The following is a 16,144-nucleotide window of genomic DNA, read 5'->3' on the forward strand; positions in this document are numbered from 1 at the left end:
GCATAACAGTATAGTCAATGTAAAAAGATGAAGTGCCTCTTTCCATATCTTACAAAAGCAACAGAACAACCGAGGCATGACATTTTCTATGGGATTCTTGGTTCCTTAGGAAGGCCATACTGGCTCATCAATTGCAATGCAAATCATTTCCTCAGGCTACAAAGTTTTTATAATTGGGCTAGTTTTGTAGGCATAATCCTGGGTTAACATGCCTGCATGAGTGACTTCTGTCAAGAAAGCAAATCCCTTGTTTTCCTTTGTGGAAGACATGCTTACATCACACAGCCAGGCACTCTCAGGCAGCAGGTTTGATTACCTGCATAAGCTTAGTTTGTCCTCCATTTTCACAGCTGTGTAGACTATGAATATCAAGTGCAACCTTGCAAGTACATTTTCATCTTAGTTGTGTTAACGAGCCAAGGTTTACTTTCTGCTTCAGAGAACAATACAGAATGACATTGAACTCATACACACCTGTTGGGAAAAGGATGAAATATATTCTAATGAAATGCAGCCTATAGCATGAAAGCTTTGCAGACAGCCTCTGATTCTGCCTGGGAACAAGTCTTAGGTGGTAGTACAGAATTGAGCAACAAACCTCCAGCAGGTATAGACAAAACACTGCCTTTTTTCTCAAGTCAGTTTGCCATTTTTAAAAGTTAGTCTCAGGCTGAAAACTCACTTCCTTATTTTTATTGACAAGAAAAAGAGAGTAATACAAATTTAGGCACTTCCTTCCATACCAGGGTTATTCTTTCCCCAGGCAATGGCAACAGTCTTGTACAGTAGCGTGTTATAAACTCAGCATAACTAATTCAAAAAGATTTTCTAGTAGTGTTTGATTAGAATAGCAGCTGCAATAGCAAGCTGTAATTTCTAAACCACTGCTTCACTCTTCCAAAATGAGCAAGATGCCATTCTACAAGTCAAGCAGGAAGAAAAAAAAGATACTGTGGAAAACAGAGTTGCTCTGCTGTGCATCTTGGAAGTTATGGATTCAGAAGAACTTACCCTGCAATTGAGGCTATTTTGCATCTTTCTATCACATTAAAACAGGAAGACCAAGATCGGAATAGGAGAATGTAAGCCAAGCCTAACAAGGGTTTATAGAAGATCTATACATTATATACAATTCCAGGCTAAGATGATATTAAAATCTAGCACTAGTATAAAGCAAAGTGGCTGGTAACTGTGAGACTACCAGTAATCATCTTAGACATTTGCAGTAATATTTTAAAGTTTTATAATAGTTATTACTGCCAATACTAATACAGCAAGCAAAAATACATTCTCTAACGTATGTACATAGTTTCCTCAATGCTTCTGAGTAGAGTAAGATCAGCTGCTGGTTCCAAGCCAGATATAAAATGTCAATTCACACCTGCAAGTTGATATCTAGCTCTGTAATTTAAAAGTCTGATTAAGAGTCCACAAAGCAGATGAATCAGGTACTTCTGGGACTTACTTCAAGTGTCCTGGGAGAAAGACTGCTTTAACCAGAGTTCAGGATCATAGCCTACAGGCACATTCGTACTGCAGGCATACAGAATCCAGCATCTGAGGCAAGAATGATTATCCTCTGTGTTCAGAGAGGGTACATATGACCTGCTCAAACTTGCATAGGGATATAGGCAAGTGTGCTGGCATTGCTTCAGTTTCCTCAACTGAAAAAAAAGCACAGCTCATCAAGAAGTGTTCTCACCTCTGAATTGGAAAGATATGGGTCTGATGGATGTACTGTTAGATGAGTAAGGAATTGGCTGGACACCTGCATCCAAAGAGTTGCAGTCAATGGTTCAACACCCATGGAGTTACACTCAGTGGTGCAACACACAAATGAAAACCAGTAATGAGCACTGTTCCTCAGGGGTCAGTTCTGGGACTGATAACACTCAGTATCTTCTCCAGTGACATGCTATGGGATCAAGTTCACTCTGAGCAAGTCTTCAGACAAGACAGAGCCGAATTGTGCAGTTGATACACTCAAGGGAAGCGATGCACTTGGATTGGCTTGAGCAGTAGGCCTATGAAACAGAATGAAGCTCCACAAGTGCAAGGCAAGTGCAAGGTCCTGCACTTTGCTGCAGCAATCCCAAATATCAATCAGGGCAGACTTGGGGATGAATGGATTGAAAGCAGCCCTACTGAGAAGTACCTGGGGATACTGAGTGATGAAAAATTGAACACAAGACCCCACCTGTAGTATTGCATCCAGCCTTGGGGCTCCCAGCACAAGACAGACATGGACCTGTTAGTGTGGGTGCAGAGGAGGGCCACAAAAACTATCAAAAGGCTAGAACATCTCTCCTATGAAAACAGGCTGAGAGTTGGGGTTGTTCAGCCCGGAGAAGAAAAGGCTCTGGGAAGACCTTTCAATACATAAAGGGAGCTTACACGAAAGACTGAGTATGACTTTTTACCAAGGCCTGTAGTGGCCAGGCGAAAGCCAATCATTTGAAACCGAAAGAGTTTCAGACTGCACATGAGGAAGACCTATTTTATGATGGGGTGGTGAGACCGGAACAGATTGCCCAGACAAGTTGTGGATGCCCCATCCCTGCAAGTGTTTGAGACCAGGCTGGATAGAGCTTTAAGCAACCTGATCTAGTTAAACATGTTCTGACCACAGCAGGAGGATTGGACTAGGTCTTCAAAAGGTCCCTTCCAACCCCAAACCCTTTTATGATTTTAAGGCAGCGCTCATAGCTATGAATGCACACACTAGGTAAGAGCACTCAGCTCAACTGTAGAGACTGATTCATTGTTCAGGGGAGGGATACCGTTGAGAAAATACTGTATTCCCATTCCCAAAAAACAAACCTGTTACTAAAGAAGTTAATGACTGCAAATAGAGCAGTTCTGATTTTTTGTAAGTCTGCTGAGCACCAGGATGGTAGTAAACAGAAATCTGTCATGGGTGTTTTTGTCTCACTGAAAGACAATGAAGATCCAGAGTCTGCAGACTGATTGAAGGAAAAGGATGAAGCTACAAGAACACTTAACCCTTCTAGGAGTTGTTAGCAGGTCATGCTCAAAGATGTTTCTGAACCTGGAGCTCCCATTTTCTAGAGATAGAGAGTTCAAATGGTTGATCAGCATTAAAGCTTAAAATGAACACCCTCCTCACCTGCAAAATTATTGATTGGCACATGGCTGAGTAGAAAGCATACAGCAACCCCACAATAAGGTCAACTACTACTTTCCAGAGAAGTCAAAAATGCAATCAGGAGACAGACATATGCAAATTCTGAAAAACAAAGAATCAAGAGGAAGCTGGAAGAACAAAGTACTCCAGCTCCTTGATACACCTGCCAAGAGCTCAAATATACCTCAATACACACACACATCCATACAGCAAGCAAGACTCCATAAGGATAGCCTCCACACACAATGAGAAAGTGAAAATACTTTTTACTCCCCAGATAGCATATTTACACCTGAAAAACAGTGCACGTGGGTTGTTTTTTAAGTTCGATGTTTATCACTGTCTTTTAATGAGTTACATACAAAAACCGGAAGGCTGCCACATATTTATACTTTCAAGCTAACTTGAACATGAAGTTAATCAGAGTTTTAGTACCAAACTGTACATTAAACAAAGTGATAATTTAGAAGTTTTTCATAGAGATGCTTATTCTCCTCAGATTACTATAATAAAAGAAACAACAAACCAACAGTTTTAAAAAGAAGCTAGAAATTTGTCTCCTTCACAGCCATCAGAAAAAGCTCATTTACTTGTGTTCAAGCTACCTGCTGTTGGTTAATATAGCAATTTATTTGAGGTACTTATGCCAAAATCTGTAGATACCTTTTTTTCAGTAGTCAAAAGATGATGCTTCCCTCCTCTCATTGACTACTGCTTGTAAAGAAAGCAAAATCTGCATATAGTGATTGAAACCGATAATTAGCTTTTAAATCAATTGTCTACTTAAGCCATCCACCTTATTTCTTCTACAACTGTAAGAGTTAATTTCATCTCTTGGTACCAACTTCAACATACAAAGACTTACGAAAGTTGATCTGGTTTTGAGAAGTACACAAAAATTCTAGTCAGTCAAACAGACTACATTCTGAAATTTCACTAAGCCAACCAAAAGAGAAAAAAAAAGGAAAAAAAGAAAACAAAACAAACCAGACAAAAAAATTAAAATGCCTGAAATTTTGTTAAAGGTAATTTAAGTTCAGTCACAGAGCATCAATATTAAGAGAATCTTGAAGTCAACATGAGCTTGAGAAAGCAACATATGCTGTTAATGTTCCCCTTAACCTACACCTAAACAGACTAATTGGCAAATCTGAATGCAACTGTGGAACCTTAGCAGCATAGGTTGCCTCCTGTTAAAGGAGACATTTCTTTAGCCTTCTTGAGCTCATCTTGACTTCAAGACTCTCTATTTATATGAATAAGGGGACAACTTAAGCTTTTTACATTTAGAACTGCATGCAGACAGGTCTGGGAGTATTTCAGGCTACTCCTGGCAGAACTGTGATGGTCTGTAACTGAACCTACTTATGTGAGATGTCAGATCACCACAGAGTGCTATTTTGTCTTCTGGGCAGACTTACTATGACAGGGAGAAAAGTCATCAAAAAGAATGCAAGAGCATCATGGTATAATATTGCCAAAGATACTACTTTTGGGAGGTATGGGATGGCATGGTAGGGGATGTTAGCGGAAGTTAGCTTACATCGGGATATGTTCCTTTCCCAAGCCTTTACTACTAAGTTAAGACCTGAGTAGCCACTCCCTAGGAGACCACTAGCATTGCATGAAGCATAATGGCAGCATAGGCACAGCTCAGAAATTTTAACCATGGCTGCATTTTGTGATGGTACAAGGTATTGCTACCCAGGTTACCCACCTTCTCAGCATCCCCACCGAGAAAAGGGCTGAAAGATTTGAGTTTTGAGTGTTTACTAGACCTGCTCATGTGGCATATCCAATGCAAGATTAGCATGGTAGCAGAAGTGCTAGAGAGCACAGCACCTAATTGCAATAGGATGGAAATTACAATGTGAACCTCCAGTTCAGTCCACCCTTACAGTAAAATCTTAGTATTGGATAGGTGTTGGGAATATTAACCATTATCAGACACATTTATGACCTAAGAAGAAATGTAATGTTTAAGGGCTGCTTCTAATAACAAACCTAAACTTACAAATGCTTAAAACTCTCCAGTTTTATGCTGCAAAAACAGGTAACCAGATAAACACCTATGTCTTAATTAGGTTACCACTGTACTCCATCAGTACGGAAGCACACTTGTCTAATAAACACTTGAATTTGTACTTTCTTTTCACATCACGGCACATTGGGGGTTTTTTGCATTACAAAGGGCGTAGCCTGTAAGCCAGGATGCATCAGGGTTGAGACAAAGATATCTGGATTATACCTCAATAAAACAACCCATACTGATCTCCATACACACACACACACTCAACAGCGAGCATCAGCAGCAACACGCTTCCGCTAACAATCACAACGTGCTAACAGATGTACCATCAGGGTCAATTATTGAAGCTTCCACCCTCTTTCACAGACACAGTTTGCAAGAACCTGTAATCTACACACTTTGCATTACCATATTTCTCATCATATCCCAAACTCTATTAAAGCCTACAAAAGGCAGTCAGTAAGAAAAAAAGAAACTCTAAACCAGTTTCATACAATGCACAGAATATCGGAAACATTAGTCTGGTTAGGCTGTTCGGTTTCCATCAGAAAGCAGAGTTACATATATTCACTCAATAAAAGAACTGCACCTAATCAAGAGTAGAAATGTCCCTTTTGCCTTAAAAACCAAAACATCTGAATACAGCCCAACACTCATAGTGAAGATTTCACTAAAAACCCCCTTCTCCAAAGTCATGCCCTGCTACAGAGGGACCATCCTATATGAAGCAGGCCTGATTTTGTTTAAAATCCCACATAGCATGTAATCTCCTATGTATCAGGCAAATTCAGAGTAACCAGAAGGATGGATACCTATATTGAGAGCTGTTTCCTGTTTGTCACCCGTCAAAATCCATATCTTAATTTCTGCCTTTATTAGTGTGGCTATTGTTTCTGGAACACCTGCTTGCAGGCGGTCTTCAATGGCTGTAGCTCCAAGAAGCAGCAAATCCTGGGAAAAAAAAAAAAAAAAAAAGAATTTGAGGGATTGTTTTCTGAAGATAAACCTCTGAGTGGAACACACTCAAAACAGAATTAAGACAGCATGTTGCCTCTCGTTAATACTGCATTTTGACAAGCAATTTATACCACAGTAAATTTCTGGTGTGGCTATTCTACTTCCTCTGCACACAATTCACATTTCAAGAGGTACAGAATGGAACAGAGTGTTTCTGATCAGAAAGATGGCAACATTTCAAGAATAATTAATTGAAGTTTTAAAACTCAAAGCTAACCTATGGATGAACGTATATACTGGAGCATTCACTAATCACCATAGCAACATGATGAGTGGTCACAGTTTATGTATTTAAGCTCACAAAACAAGTCATTTGGCATCACATCATTTAAACTAATTTCTGTCCATAAAATGTACATACAGACTGGATACAATCACTAAAAGCAAAAATTATTGCAACTATTTATGGATATAATCACTACATTTAAGTAATACAAGTGGTATGAACATTAATCAATCCAAGTATCTCTAGTCAACGTACAGATGTCTGCCAGAAAAAAAACATGCTTCATATAATGAATTTAAAACTACAGAGTTTGCCATATTCTTATGCAATTCTACAGTAATTTCTTGAAGAGATATGGCTACTTTAGAGAAAAAAAAGTGAGGTAGAAAAAAAAGCTAAGAAATAAATCTTGTCAAATGGAACAGTCTACTTAAATTTTACCTTTAAAAGCATATTAATGATTCCTTAGACATGCAAAGATCTTCAATCTAACATAAATTGATATAAATTGAGTTTAGGTATACTGTATCACTTCAGTAATTATACAGAAAAAGTAACAGCTTCTATTCTTGGTAGAGACTAAAATTATTCAACAGAAATGAAGACAGATGAAGTGAACAGAAGTAGTTAGGAAAGTTACTGTTGTTCAGCCTGGAGATGATGAGGCTCCAGGGTGACCTTATTGTGGCCTTTCTATATAAAAAGTGGGCTTATACGAAATATGGAGAAAGACAGCTGAAGTGGCAGGACAAGAGGTGATGCTTCTAAACTGAAAAAGATGAGGGTGGTGAGACACTGAATAGGTTGTGAAGAGAAGAGGTGGACGACCCATTCTTGGAAGTGTTCCAGGCCAGGCTGGGTAGAGATTTGAGGAACCTGGTTTACTGAAATGTGTCCCTGTCCATGAGGGGGGGAGTTAGAACTAGATGATCTTGAAAGGCCCCTTTGAACCCAAGCCCTTCTATGATACCATGAAGAGGGCATTAAAGCAGTTTCTGCTTGTATGAATCTACAGATGCCTAAAGAACAGAAGAGCAAATTATTATTCATAGAGGTGTGTAAGTTGGCATTAGTTGCAGGTCTTGATAAAGCTTCATTTTTGTTATGAGATATTCAGCTGGTAAAGATAGCAGAATCAGCTCATGCAAGTTCTCATGCTTTAGTACCCTATAGCCTCCCAATGAAACATTAAGCCCTACAAATGCTCTCAGTATTGCTACAAATGGAATCCAAGTGTGCAATTGTAGATTGTCTTTTTTTCCCCCAAAACAGCTAAACATAACAGCACAGGGATCAGCATGGCTGAGCTACCTGAGCAGGGGAGTTACTATTGCGCTCACCAAAGCCCTCTCAACCAGCGTACAACTGGGGAAGGAAGCCAGTTCAAACTGGTCTCTGCATGTGCACTTGTACTGTGATCCAGCCATTTCAACACTCAGACTGACAAAGTAGCTCTCTTGCTCTCAATTTGAGCTCTTAGATGAAAAAAAAAAAAACAACAAACATTAGCCTGTTAAAATACATTGTATGTTATGTCACAGCCACAAGCCAGTTTATCTGGAAATACCCTGTTCCTTGGTATGAGCAGCAAGCAAGCAATAACAGGAAAGGCATTCAGTTCTTGCCAATATGGTACCAAGTCCAAGCTCCAATTCTAAAACCCATGTGTGGGTTCCCCTTTTTTCAAGATACTGAATTGTGAAAAAAGGTGGAAGGTAGATGACCAAAAATGATCTAAGGTTTGAGAACACACTTTAAAGTTAAGTTAAAGCCATGTTCATGTTTCACCTCAGTGACAACAGAGGAATACAAGAGCACAGCACAAGAAGCAGAACACTGAAAGGAGCTACCCAGAATTAAGGATTAGACAGTCACTGTTACTGACACACTGTAACGCAAAAGAAGATTTTTAGGCATTACTTTGAAAACAAAGACTCAATCTTCAGCTCTTGCTGAAAGAGTTCTTGGAGCTTTTCTGTTACCCTATGACAGTTAACTCCCATCCTAGTCTCAACCTCCTCAAGGATGTCCCATCCCTGGAAGTATTCAAGGCCAGTTTGGATCGAACTCTGAGCAACCTGGTCTAGTGAAAGGTGTCCCTGCCCATCACAGGAGGTTGGAACTCAATGACCTTTAAGGTGCCTTCCAAACCAGGCCATTCTGTGATTCTGCCCCAATAAAAAAAGAGTGCTCCAGAACTTAAGCAGCATTTTTAATATTAATTTTAAAATAAATTGAAGAGAGTGAAATACCCGGAGCAAGGGGGAAGAGCGTGAACACCTGTAGGCGAGGAGTGTGACTACCAGCATTTCAGAAAGCAGCAAGACCAACAAGGCTAGGAGAAACACTGGCCTCTAGTGTTGGCACTTTAACATTTAATTCTATGTGGGATCAGCATTTCAAATCGCTTCTCCAATACCTACCTTTCCCTTCCAAAATTAAGGGCTCTGCAATTTTCATGGAGTGCAGTTTATCCACCTTTTTTCAGTCCATGCAACTACAGGCTTTGGTAAGGACTTCATTGTGCCTACAATGAAGCCTTCAGAACACCTGAACTGTGACTTCTGTATGAAAAGCAGTGCATTTCTTCATATACTAGTACATGGCAATTTGGTGCAACACAACGATTTTTATACATTAGCTTTATCAAGTTACAAAAATCTTACACAAAAAAGGAAGATAAAAAAATGTGTGTGAAAAGCTTTTATAAGTAGAAATTATTTTTTTTTTATCCATAAGTTTGTCCCAGACTTACAAATTAAAACTTGAGAGATCTATGGACTGAACAGGCTGCCATCTAAGAACATCTTTTCAGTTTCTCATCTACTAAATTAATAGTTTACTTTATTGTATAAAGCCCAAATTCCACTGAAAAATACACATCTAAGGAAACCTGCATCTAATCAAAGAAGTATGTTTCACCTTTTCAATGATCTCGTAGCACTCCTCCAGCTTCTGAGTTCTGTCTTTCAGAACTGTACTGGATTCATTGTAGACATTCAACCACTCTCTGTAAGACTTCTCTGATAGATCTGCATAAGCAATGCACAATGTCCTCAGACCTACGAAACATAAGGCAGTCATTACCCACAGTAAAATTACACTGAGTATCAGTAAATCATTAATGCCCTAATGAACACTAAATTCCAACCCTCTCACTGGAACAACAGGAGCTATTAACACAGACTGCTAAACTCGGGATTCCACAAAATCTCCCTCGACATTTTTAAAGCACTTAAATTTCCACAAATGTAAACCAAAAGTCTGGCTCATTTCATTACTAATGTTGGTGCAAATCAAGAGTCTAATGGGTAAAAACTTAGATGTCTCCAGTCCCCGATTTTCACTATTGCAATCTAGCCATACTTGACCAACAAAAGTGTCATCTTTAACCTTCTAAGTGAGCATGAAAACAAGCTTTGCTTTCATGTATTTTTAAGATCAAATTAAAAAACTGGCTACATACTGTGATTGGAGATGTTACTTCGTCAAACATACCACATCATCCATTTTTTTTTTAGCAAGACCGATTTCTCCTTCAGTGTATAAATCTAACTCACATTAATAATGGGAGTTAGACATGTATGATATAGTGAATAGGGTCCGTGAAGTATGAAAATCAATTTATTACACCACTGACAAAAATTTACATAGAGAAGTAATAATTTTTTTTCCTAGCATGAATCAAGTAGAAATGCGCGTGTGCCATTAAATACAAAAATTTCTTTACTGGGAACGCGGGAGTCTGCAAAAAAATATATATTTAAAAGCTGAATGATGTTTTCAGATTCAGGAAGAAAACCACTGGTTCATGGTTTTACTACAGCACAAGTATCTTATGCTATTGCAGCAGAGGGAACAAAGCCAAGTGCTTCCCTGTGAACAGAGGTGTTACATCAGCCAAAGGCCGTACAGACCATTTCAGGTCATCTTTGATGTCTCGGTCTACAAGGCTTCCCAGCATGTTCAGATTATCACTCTGCTTCGTAAAGCCAGGGACTTTGGCATTCAACTTTTACAACTCTAACTCCAGTGCAGTTGAGTTATTCTGGGCAATACAACTTATACCCCTTCATCATGGACACAGAGAACACCATCTTTTCCACTTCCCTACTGAAATCACACAGAAGCAGGGCAAAAACCTCTCTAGTCTTAAAGTCATCTTACAGTTTTTAAATTGCTGATTACACACTTCTTGATTTATCTTCATAATCATCTTATTTGACACTGCTTATCTTAGACAATGTAGAAGATGCTGCAAGTAATGTGATAAAACTGAATTCTCAGTGCATGCTGTTTCTCTTACCTTCCGTTGCGAAGTATTCAAGATGGCACAGTGTTTGCTCCATATACTGGGAATCTTTTGAAAGCCTCTCAAAAATTACATTATCCTATTAAAAACAAATTCATTACAACAGAGTAAGTCTACATACGAAGTTTCCATTTGTGTATTTACAAGCTCAAGTGAAGCAACCTTCATGGACTTGCTAATATCAAAACCAAGACTATATTTAAAAGTAATACATTTGGGTTTTAGAGATTCTGATTTGATTAAGTCATTTAGGTTGTGCCCAGTGGCAGGAATACCGCATCCACTTTAAATAATGAAGACAGAAGTACACTCCGCCCTTCTCCCCTCTTTCCATAAAAAGGTCACCATTATTGGGCAGTACAAAACATTTCTCTCTAAGTTATAAGACAATCTATTGATTTCAGAGAGTAACTGTCTGGTCTTAAGTTCAGTACATACTGTACTCGCATGCAGAAGAAGAGTTTCCCGCAATCCTTTCTAGAAAAGATTCCCACTGATGTTAAAAATTAAGAGGCAGAAACACTGATCTCATTCTACTGCAAAATTCTCTCAGAAGCAACCTTCCTCCTGCAACAGCTTTCTTCACACTAAATCAAAGGACAATAGAAAAGGCTAAAAGCTGCAATCAAAATACAGCACCATCATATCTAGAGTCTCTGGATTTTTTTCTGCAACTACCAGAACAAGTTGTTACAAACATGTAAAATACAGAAACCCTACTTTTACTCATACATATGCTCTTAAGCTAAGTAAACAGGCCTACATCTAGCATTGATTAGAGACAGGCATACAAACCAACTTACTATGGAAGCGACAGGACAGAGGATGACTACCAGAATGTGCAAAAGTTAATGCAAAACAGGCAGTTAACTTACATCTCAGATGAGTGGCAGATGCAGCAGACAAATCACCAGATTACACTAATCACTGCAACACTTTTACTCTTTTAGTACATCTAGGGCTGCTCATATGGAAGACAATATGAAATTTTGTACTACAAACTCTCCTGTTCTCCATCCCCTCCAGTGCCACACTCCAAAAAACAGTGTGAATTCAGGCATAGCACGAACAATTAGCAGCTGCAAGTCTGTGTGGTCCTACTAGACATGCAACTGTAAATTACTGCACAATGGTAGTGGTCTTAACACACTTTCATCACTCCAGCATGAAGCCAGCACATCTTTATCAAATCAGGGGAGGTAAACTGAAGCAATAGAGCAACACACCCAGACCTATATGTCAGGACAAATTCAAGTAAACTAGATCCTTAGAGGTCAAAAATACTTTTTCCCTGTTGAAAAAAAGCCAGGTCCATAATTTTCCACTGACATTAGAATGACTCTCTGGCTGTGGACAATGCTAGTTTTGCAGACTTTGTACTGTGGTAGGTTATTGCTCTTGTCAGTGGAGACAGAAGCACAACATGGAGCAAGTCATGATGACAAACAGCAGGTGCAGAGGTGCAAGAGAGCCAGACCAACAGCCAACCACTTGAGAACAGATTTTAATATTATAAATTCAGACAACAGCATTTAGTCCAGCTCCTAAACTCCCACAGCACAGCTGGGTGAAATCTTGACTTTGCTGAAGCAAAGGGTACTGCTCCCATTAGTTTCAGGATTTTAACTCGGCAGTAGAAAGCCTAGCAATCTTCCTGCCTGCAAAAGGAGTCAGAGGAAGAATGGTAGCTCTCTTAAATCACTTGGTCTTAAACAGAAAGCTAACAGGTATTATGTATGAGACATGAAATGCCAGCATCAGCCACAGCTGTTGAAACAATAACTGGTACTGTTAATTCTCCATTAGGCAGCATAATTACTTACAGCCCCTTTGCAGTAGAGACGTAGTTGTCCTGCTGGAGTTCGAACAATCACTGACATTCTCTTCCTGTTGCTAGTGAAAAAAAAAATATTTGCTTTCATTAGTCAAAGCGATCAAGAGTAATTCCTGTTCTAGCCGGTGAATTTTCTCACATGTGTTCAGTGCATCTGAGATATGATGCGATATAAGAGTAGTAACTTAAGATCACACAACCCTTGACAGCAAGGAGAGAAACACTAAACTGCCCATTTCCAGCTCCAGCCCTATGGCTCCTGTTGCCAAGCACTTAACCAGAACACAGACTTACACTCAAATGTAAGCAAGAAAAAGGCAAGATAGGATAAAATGCTCTGGAAAAAATGGGACCCACATTTACTTTCAACTTTTTCTTATTCCTCTAGCAAAATTGTTTTGAGAACTCACTCTAGAAACAGAATCATTAAGGCTGGATGTATCTATTATATGTGTAACAGACATTGAAACAACCATCCACTGTCAAGGGCAGTTATTTAACTTCTTAACTCAAAAGAAAGCAGAAACATCATAGAATGGAATTATGGTATAGACCAGTTCTTGGCCTCCCCATAGGTTTTTTACATAGGTCTACTCAGACCTAGATAGCTGCAATTATGTAAAAGGCAGCCAAACATCCTGTGCAAGGCTGCTTATCAAGACAGTCAAGCCTGGCATGTATCTTAAAAATAACATAAAGGTGGACAGTAGCATACTGTACATAGACATTTAACATAGGAACATAGGCAAGGATAGTTTGTTTTCAGAGATAATTTTTGGCATTTTACTTAGTAATCTCTCCTTTAAAAGATGCACTAGAAAAAACACAACACAACTTGTAAGAGGCAGACACAAGCAAATCAACTCGCATCAAGGAAACCCTAGGAACGTGTGGTTTTGTATAAACATTTGCCTTAGCAAAATGACAATTTTTTGCCAATGTGAACAAACAGATCAGAGCGTAGAGCAATCCTCCTTCTCCTCTTGAAGTTGCTCTGGGAGATCTAGTCTCTTTTCAGAGGTCAAGAGCAACGTGTAAGTACGCAAGCTTTTGGCACATATCATAAGATAAAACAATCCCTTCTGAGACTTTCTAAAGAGGGGGTAGAAGGGCAGCAATTAGCTGTGGCCAGAATTTCTGCAACGTGCTAATGACACTGGGAAACTTCCATATGCTTCTTGAAATCTCATTGTAGGAACTTCCTTGCTGGTCACGTGGGAAGTTGCTACACGCAGGGGAAAAGTAAGATAGCTTTTTTCTGCTGCAAGTAGGCTACAGCTATTCCTGTTATAGACATCAGGGTACTGTGGTCAGCTTGTCAAAAACCCCCAAAAGACTCTTCAGCGCTTTTTTAGATACTTTCCACAAGTAGCTTATGTAGCTACATTATGTAGTAGGAAAGGGCAAAGTAGTCAAGAATAACCTTCAAAGCAAGCCAGCACACAAGAAAAGCTGCCTACCCTAATATCCCCCACCTTTAGTTTTACATAGTCCTTTTAAGCAAGACCAGCCAATTCAAAGACAGCAGAGGACAAGAGTTCAAGGCTTTAATCCACAGTAAGAGTAGAAAAAGAAAAAACAAAAAACACCAAAAAAGACTGTTGACTAGCACCATCCAAACAGACATAACTTTTATCAACTGAAAAACGAAAATCATCTCCAGTGATTTAGGGATCCAATTCATCAAACAAAGCTTCTTGCTATGCAAGCAATGCCCATCCTAATGGGCCTGACATGCTCGAAGTGCTTGCAATGTTTATATTTTCATAGTTGGAGCGGTTGTTAAGGGGCACCTCCAGTTGCAGTTTCCATCTACTCAAAACCAAGTAATTTACAGAAGATCTATAAAAGCGTGATCTCAAAGTATGTTCTTCAAGAAGGCAAGTAACACATAAGGATATCCACACGTTACAGCAAAACACTTCCAGAGCAGCAACTTTTCAATAAATCGAGATGCAGTGGCAAGGAAGAGTTTCATGCTCACATGCCAACAGCCACCAGCTCTGTACTCGTCCTACGTCAGAAATGAGAAGATGAAGGGGCAGAACAAGAACTAATGAAGTTCTGCTTTTCTACTGCATCAGCTGTATCTTTTTATCTCAATAACACATTTACAACAATGGTATTCTCATGCTGCATTTAGTATATTAGAGGAAAACTCACCTGGAAAACTCCAGCACATTAAGAATTTCAAAGGTTTTCTCCTTCCCCAGCTACAAAACAAAGCACGTACTATTATAAGTACAATCCACATTGTGTTCTTACACGTGCAAACATGCAAGCTGGTCAGGTGTCTCTCACACAACCCAGGATAAATAAATATGGCAATGGCTCCCTCTGCTGGTTAAAGTACGCAGAGCCCAATTTAATGAACTTCCTTCAACATTCAGTATTGTGGCATCCTTCATTTACTATTGCTACACCATTACAACGGAATCAATATCTTACTCCAAAACTATAGGCATGCTCTGAAACGTAAGCTGCATATTTAGTTCTTAACAGCCAACAACAGGCTGTGAGTGTTTTTCCAAGTTAAAATAAAGATGCTCTCCAGATTTGGTGTTAAAATAACCTTTGACTGAACTCCCTAAGCATTTCTTTTACTTGAATTTACAAGAACATTAATTACATTTTTCGTGGCAAAAAAAAGTTAACTGAGGAGAAATTCCTCTTATCACCAACAACTCTCTGCTAGGGTTGAGCATGAACCACCTGAAGAAAGAGCAAGATTTCAAAACACCTGCCATACTTGTTATATAACAGACACAAGGAGTAGTAGGAATTACTGGAGTCTCAAAACTTCAGTGGTATTTGTAGCATGTGGTTAAAGAAAGTGCTGCAGTAAAATCTAATTGTAGTATACACTTATGTCCTGTCCTACAAGGCACATTTCAATTCAGCAAAATCCCCAAGACCAAAAGGCATCTCTGACCCATGTTACATGTGCTGCCACTGACATCGGCAATGAGGAGGGACAGGAACCTCTGGGAGTGACAGCTTTTATTGCTGGCTGTAGACTGACCATGCTCCTAACTTGGTATTGGGAGTATAAAGCTAGGTCAGGTAGGACTGGCTCTTCCTGCAAAGAAGAGAAGCACCTAGACAGCTCTAGATGGCCGCTCATCCTAAACTCTTTCCCTTAAATTAAGAAGTAATTTCTGAGAAATTGTTAAAAGTTTGTGACAAGTCCTAGAAGATGTGTTTTAAGTGCTCATCTTGGCAGTGTACCAAGGAATTTGCAAGTGAACACACCCAAGAGGAAGGACAAAAATACATCCATCATTTGTAAAAAGCACCCTACCAGCTGCATCTGTATAAATCTGGAGCCACTTTAGCTTAGACTGCAACTTGAGTCTGAATGTAGCCCATGAGTTTGAGACTGTCTGTGTCAACTGTAACCCACTAACTACACATCCCTGCATATAAAGCTTGTTAAGTAGATACATCCTCTTAAGAAGATGCGGAACATCTTACTCAGAAGAAAAAAAATTCCTTTTAATACAAGAAATGAAACACTTAGAAGAATTGTAACCACTAAACACAATAGTCAGCCAGAGACATGAATTTGCTTCTGAGTGTGA

General features: G+C 39.3%; 1 protein-coding gene across 5 annotated transcripts in view; it reads right to left on the bottom strand.

Moving 5' to 3' along the window:
• Positions 1 to 16,144, bottom strand: part of ATP8A2 (ATPase phospholipid transporting 8A2) — a 326,111-nt gene that overhangs the window by 234,793 nt on the left and 75,174 nt on the right. For all 5 annotated transcript variants that reach the window (XM_064645382.1, XM_064645383.1, XM_064645384.1 and 2 more), the window contains 5 exons: positions 14,727 to 14,776; positions 12,553 to 12,622; positions 10,724 to 10,808; positions 9,340 to 9,479; positions 5,987 to 6,125 (listed from right to left, as the gene is read on the bottom strand). In XM_064645382.1, the coding sequence (XP_064501452.1) occupies positions 5,987 to 6,125; positions 9,340 to 9,479; positions 10,724 to 10,808; positions 12,553 to 12,622; positions 14,727 to 14,776 (484 nt within the window). The remainder of the gene's footprint in view (positions 1 to 5,986; positions 6,126 to 9,339; positions 9,480 to 10,723; positions 10,809 to 12,552; positions 12,623 to 14,726; positions 14,777 to 16,144) is intronic.

Source organism: Pseudopipra pipra, chromosome 2, assembly GCF_036250125.1.
Source record: "Pseudopipra pipra isolate bDixPip1 chromosome 2, bDixPip1.hap1, whole genome shotgun sequence".
NCBI lineage: Eukaryota > Metazoa > Chordata > Aves > Passeriformes > Pipridae > Pseudopipra > Pseudopipra pipra.